Raw genomic sequence first — 6,715 nt, forward strand, 5'->3', positions numbered from 1 at the left:
CCCCAGCCCAACCAGCTCAAAGCAAACCTTACCGTGGACCACCAGCTGTTAATGGAAACTTGCCATTTTGCTGCAGCTAGGGAGAATGGTTTAATTTAACTAGTAAGAAAGAAAATATTAATCAAAATTATTAAACAGATTAAGTGCTTTAACTTTCTTATGCTAGTTTACCAAACTTCATTTTAAATAAAGTAAAATATTAGTTTATGTCAAACACAAAAGCTTTCAACATTGTCTCTATTTATGGGAGGAGTTGGGAACCTTTTTTGGGTTGGGGGCCACACAAGAGGCAAAAAACCCTCCAATCTCCCCCCCCCCCCCCCACTGATGTGGCCCCAACTGAGTCACCTCATTCCCTCGGCACTCCAGCCCCATGGGGCTGGGGGAGGGACAGGGAGGACTGAGGTACAGGGCTTCCCATAGGCCAGATAAACTCTTGTGAGGTTCCAGGGTTAGTGGATTTTGTAGACCCCCCCCCTCCCGGCTCAAGGGTGAGATTAAAAAATGAGGGGTTCAGTGTGTAGGACAGGGCTGCCAATATGCCAGTAAGTATGCAGAATCTGGGTGGGAGATGCAGTGCAGGAGGGGGTGAGGTCTATGTGGGAGATAGGGTGCAGGAACAGGCTGGGAGTAGGAGGATGTCTGCCAGGAAGAATGGGGTGTGGTATCTTGGCCGGGGCGGGGGGGGGGGGGGGGGGAGAGAAAGAGGATATGAGAGGTGTGGACATGCAGGATCTAGCATGAGGAGGCATGTACTTGCTTTCGCACCCTGGACTGCTCCCAGGCACTGTGTCCCAGATATGGCCTCCCACTGCTCCCATTGGCCAGATTCTGGCCAATGGGTGCAGTGGGGAAGACCTCCAGGCAGCATGTCTATGCACGGCTGTTTCTCCACTTGGGGGAGCAGGAGTTGTTACTGGCTCCACTTCTTCACCACAAAGCAGATCCAGCAGGGAGGTTCAGGACTTTCTCCTCCCACCCCAGCAGGAAGCCATACTAGCGTGCCAACTTTGGCAGATGGGGGTGCTCTGAAGCTAGAGCGCCAGTGGGGGGGGCTCCCTGTTGTGGGGCGAGCTGAGCAAGGTTTGTGCAGATCCCAGTTTGAGAGCCACTGCAACAGACAGACCTCTGTGGACACCACATTATATTCTGTCTAAAAGATGGATGTCAGAGTTTTTACAGAACTGAAAGCAAGAACCTATAATGACTAATGGATAATGGCTCAAGAATCAGATGTCAGTGAGTCCCCATTTCTTTCTTGTACCATTCACAAAAGCATTACTTTGAATTTCTCCCAATTTGCATTAAAAAACCCTCTGTATAGTTTCAGCTCAATGTCTTTGTTTTAAATCAGCAGTTCCCAACTGCCAGGCCACGAACCACTGGCTGCGGCTCTGGGGCAGTGTCAGCCCCCTTCCTCTTATGGCCCCCCCCACCTCACGAGTCCCCAGCACTATCCCCGTGCCTGCCCCACTTCCCTCACCTAATCCAGCGCCTCCCCTCCTGCCCGCCTCTCAGCCAACCAGCTCTGGACAGGGGCAGGGTCTCCTCCCAGACATAGAAGAGCGATTCGCTATGCAGCAGGAGAGCAGCACAGAGCCCGGCATGGCAGCGTTAGAGCAGCCGTGATCCACGCAGCAGCACTCAGCTGGTGGCTGGGAGGCAGCGCAGGGCTAGGTGAGGGTGGCGGGGCAGGAACGGGGCTAGTGCTGCGTTGCTCTAGGGGTGGGAAGCTATAAGAGGCAGGTGGCTGACACTGGGGAGCACTGGAGCACCTGGGGTGGGGAGTTGGCACTGCTGGGCTCTGGGGGCATAGCTAATATTTGGGACTGGGGGTTGGCAATAGGGCAATTCTGGGGGTTTGGGTGCAGTGGGGCTCTGGAAACAGGAAGCTGGCACTGGGGGTCTGCTGGTGGTGGGCTCTAAGGAGCAAGGGCCTGGCACTAGGGGGGCTAGGTGCAGGGGATTCTAGGGTCAATGACTGGCGCTGTGGGGTAGTAGAGGGCTCTAGGGATTAGGGCTGGCACTGGGATGCTCTGGCAGCCGGGACTTTTGGCCGACTGGTAACATTTTATTTCAGTATGCAGATGACAAATACACATATATGCAAATAAAATGTTACTGTTTCGCCAAAAGTTTGTGAATGGGTTTGCCAGTCCGCAGTATAAAAACGGCTGGGAACCACACTGTTTTCAACTATACAGCAGATGCAGGGGATGCATAACATATGCACAACTACCTTTTAAAGTTGTATCTGACAGATTGATACATTCCAAAATGTCATTTCTGATTATAAACTCTAAAACAGCACTGGACCATTTTCCTAATAGCAGCAGATACCCCAAGATGTTTTAGGAAGATGAATAAAAAGGGAAAATGCTCATTATCCGACACGCCACATCATCCATACTCACCTCCATTAAAAACCGATAAGATATTTTCAGTTCCACAAATAACCCCCTTGAAGTAGTTCATGATTCCAAATACAAGACAATTACAGTTTAGAATTTTTAATTTCTAAGGTAGCTATTAATACATGATTGAATGAATTCACCTTAACAGTAGCTGTTATCAAAATATATTTCTATGTAACAATTATAAGAACTACTTCCATATTTTAAAGTTAGCAGAATTCCTAGAGCTACTTAAAATTTAGCCTTTTGTAGAAACAAACAAGATTTGTAGATCCCTCTCCCCTGAATCCACACTGAGTGTATGGAATATATTTTGAACACTTTAGAGAAACATCTTTTTGATGAGTTCAGTAAATTTAATGAAAAGCATTATTAATCTGCAAATCCATCAGAATACTTATTTGCAGGGCTTGACGAACGGCGGCGAAAACTGCTCATCAGCCCCGTACTGCGCATGCGCAAGAGCCACAATGCGCATGCGCGCGCCATGAATGAATGGGGCGCGCAACTGAAATCTACTTGCCATGGGCAAGTAGATTGTATTGTTTGCCAAACCCTGATTATTTGCATACTTCATCTAATAGGCTGATAGTGTCCCAGTCCTGAATACCATTCATTTATAAGATATCAGAAATTTATTGCATCACATGACTGTGTTCAGCTAGCCAAGATCCAAAATTACCTTTTGGCAGCAATGTCCTCTGAAGTAGTTATAACACTATTATATACATGAAAAGGAAAGGGCAAGCTATTTAAGAATCTGGACCATGCAAATAGAAAAGCACTGACGCCATACAACTAAAAACTAAATTTTTAATTTCAGTGTATCTTCACAAAAAGGAATGAAATGCTCATTTTGAGCAGGAAATCAGAAAAGCAGAAGAAAAAGTGATTATAGAAAATGCCAAGATAAATTTCTATCAGGTAACATTTTCTTACTTAATTTCATTACAATTCTTAAGCACTAACAAAGCCAGAACTTCATGGAACACTGAAAGAGAGCCCAAATACAGATGATGTATTTCAACAGACTCTTAGGAACAGAGTTTTGTGCTCACCAGCAGCTCTCCAGACTAAGGATGTTAAAATAAGGTTAACTAACTAGTCAACTAGTTGATTAAATTTCCATTGACTAGTCGATAGGCACTTCCGCATTCTTCCTCTGAAACGTGCAAGAGCCCCTCCTGGTGCTCTTGTATATTTCAAGAGGAGGAATGCAGAACCACAGGCCAGGGCCAGAGGGAAGTCCTGTTAACTCTGGCTGCAGGCGGGTGCCTGCTTTGAAATGCACAAGAATCCCCAGTGGGGGGCTCTTGTGCTTTTCAAAGCCATGAAGCCCAGGGTCAGCAGGGGACTCTCAGTCCCCCGTTGACCCTGGGCTCCATGCTATACTACATGCCACTAGGAGCCCAGGGTCAGCTGGGGACTCCCCAGCTGATCCCAGGTTCTGGAGAAATGCCGCAGGGAGCCCGGGCTCCATGGCTGCCCCTTTGAATCACTGCAGATGCAGCATTTTAAAGTGGCAGCCTGCCATGCAACTGATCTTTAAAGTACTCCTTCCTCCCCCCTCCTTTGCTGCCTCTAATATGCTTATCAGATAGTTGACTAGTCTTTTACATCCTTACTCCAAACAAGGGATGGTCATTCCAGCTAACACTACAAGGACAGACCATCGTCAACAAAAATGAAATTAACCACAATGCATTAATGTCACTACACGACTTAACACACTGGATTGAAATAGAAAGTTTAGCATATGAATCATTAAGAGCTGTGGTATCCAACACACTAGCTACTAACCACATGTGACTATTTAGCTAATTGAGTGTCACTAGTTCGCTATAGCAGTAGCCACTATAATAGCTACTGCTTCAGAACTAGCTGGACACCACAGATTTAGAGAGTCTTTACACCCATCCAAAAGTTTATCATGAAGGCAATTTATTTATGAAATTCCTGACATGGGTACAGAAACCACAGAAAGATGTCAAAGCTACAGAGTAAGGTAAACACACTGTAACGTAATCATAAAAATAAAAGGTAAACTACAGAAAGAGATGGTGAAAGGGAAAACTTAAGTAATCAAACTGTTTAGAAGAACCTTCTGTTCCTTGACTCAGTGAAAGAGGTTCCATGGCAACCTTACCACCTCCAAATACACAAGTCATGTGACTGACTGAGGGATGAAGGTGCTGGTGCTAGTGCTAAGGAGAGGCTGTTACACCTGGAAGAAACTGGGTAGTAGGGTGGCAAAGACTCCTACCATCAAATGTCGTAAGATGCAAGGTGCTCATTACATACTAATGATGAAGTTCTATTCCTACGATGGAATCCATTTTCTGTAAGAGGCCCACCACATCTCCCTCTGATAGCCAGAGAGAGAATCAGAGCCTAGCTATGTAAGAGACCTTCAAAGAAGTCCACTTGGGGAGACAGAGTGACTAGAGCTCGGTGTGGGCCAGGAACACCTGCAAAGGGTGCAAACATAGACCAATTCAAAGGCCTCATCTGTACCAGAAAAGTACTCTAATAGCTGAAAACACATTGAAAAAACCTATCTGTCATCTTAAGTGCATCTACATTAGGGGCTTCAGAAAAAACAACAACTAATGGTCTGGTATCACTTTATAGACTAACAAAACATGTAGGTGGTACCATGAGCTTTCATGGGTACAGCCCACTTCTTGAGAGAATCGGAGTTATGAGTTGGGGATATAAAAACTTGAAATAAATAGGAGGGGAAAGGGAGGGGGGAGAGAAAGAACAAGGGAGGGGGGTGGGAGACAGAGCATCAAGTATCTGGAGAATGGGTACTTAAACCTAAGCAAATAAAAATCAAAGTCAACAGATAGTTTCCTAAGACAAGAACAGTGATTGAAATGTAGCCATGTTAGTCTGGTGTAGCTGAAACAAAACACAGGACTAAGCTCATCATCTAATAAACCATCTCGTTAGTCTTTAAAGGGCTACATAGTCCTGTCTTTTGTTTTTTCTAAGACAGGAAGACTGCTTTAACCACATCAGTTTTAAAAATGCACTTGAGTTAAACTGAGGCGCAGCCTAGCGATGCCTAGGAAAGGGATCGAGGCAGAAAGATCAAGGGGTGTTATTTCAACCACCTTATGCAGGGGTCAGGGAAGGCAGCGGCGAGGTTAGCAGATGAAGCTGCGAGGATGCTCCAGAGCCATAGCCCGAGGGCATGTCACGCACCCACAGTCCCAAGGGGAGCCCATCACCGCATGGATCCATCCAGGCCTCGCCTAAACTCAGCGGTCCAGGCTGGGGGGGCGCCCCCCGCGCCCCACATCGACCCCCCCCCCCGCGACTGTCCAAGGGGTCTGACTCACTTTTTCTGGGCCTTGTCCTTCTTGGCTTTGGTCCGCTTCTTGCGGGCCTGCAAGGCCAGAACTGGGGAGAGAAACGCAGGCGGATGAGCGGGGGCGGAAGGGGGGGCGCGCGGCCGGCGGGGGGGGCAGGCGACACCCCCTCAGGGGCAAGGCTGGGGGGGGGGGGGCGCCAGGCAGGCCAGGGGGCGGAGGGCGCTGCTCTGAGGGAGATAGGGGCGGTCGCGCGCGCATGTATCGGCGGGAGGGGGGAGGGAGGAGGAGGCGGCCCGCCGGGCCGGGAGAGAGCGCCCGCCACTCACCTTTCCGCTCCATGGCGGCGAGAGCCGGTAGCCCCCACGGCTCTCCGCGCGTGCGCTCTACACCATCCGCCTGCTTTTGCGCCTGCGCAGAGCTAGGCCGCGCCGGGCGAAGCGTGCGCACTTTGGGCACCTTCGCGCGCCGCTGCGCGCGCCACCAGATCTCCGCCTCCTCCTCGCTCCCGCTGCTGCCGCTCGAGCTCGAGCTCGTCAGCAAGGCCACGCCCCCTGGCTCTGCCGAGCGCGTCCGGCAACGCCCCCTCCGGCGGAGAAGGAGGAGCGGGGACCGCCGGGTAGGCTCCTCCCCTGAGCCCGGCCCCGCCTCCAACCGCTCCATGGCCCTGAGCGCACGCGCAACCTCGCGGTGGGGAGGAGTCCGGCCGACTGAGGGGGGAGTGAAGGGGGAGGGTAGACGGCGCATGCGTGCGCCTGTCTGTGAGCGAAGCGCTGAGTGTGACGCAAAGCCGGGAGTGGACCGCCCCCTGCCTCCCCGCCGCGCAACTTGAACTGCAGGCACGGGATGGGACAGCCCCCCGCCCACAATGCACTGCGTGCACCCCACTGACTCCTGCGTCCGCCCCAGAGCGCACATAGCCCACAAGGCAATGCACACACCCCAGCGAGTACAATGCACCCTGCACCCCCTAGCCCTGAAGGC

At 50.2% G+C, this 6,715-nt stretch overlaps 1 protein-coding gene across 4 annotated transcripts in view; it reads right to left on the reverse strand.

Moving 5' to 3' along the window:
* The window catches only part of SRPK1 (SRSF protein kinase 1), a 45,944-nt gene extending 39,497 nt beyond the window's left edge, over positions 1-6,447 (reverse strand). For 2 of the 4 annotated variants that reach the window (XM_075910478.1, XM_075910476.1), the window contains exons 1-2: positions 6,061-6,446; positions 5,762-5,822 (exon numbers count right to left, since the gene is read on the reverse strand). In XM_075910478.1, the coding sequence (XP_075766593.1) occupies positions 5,762-5,822; positions 6,061-6,394 (395 nt within the window). In that variant the 5' untranslated portion in view covers positions 6,395-6,446. Of the gene's footprint in view, positions 1-5,761; positions 5,823-6,060 lie in introns of all 4 variants that reach the window. The other 2 variants (XM_075910477.1, XM_075910479.1) reach the window with 2 other exon arrangements.
* Positions 6,448-6,715: the final 268 nt, after the last annotated feature.

The sequence above is a fragment of the Pelodiscus sinensis genome, chromosome 27 (assembly GCF_049634645.1).
Source record: "Pelodiscus sinensis isolate JC-2024 chromosome 27, ASM4963464v1, whole genome shotgun sequence".
Taxonomy (NCBI): Eukaryota; Metazoa; Chordata; order Testudines; family Trionychidae; genus Pelodiscus; species Pelodiscus sinensis.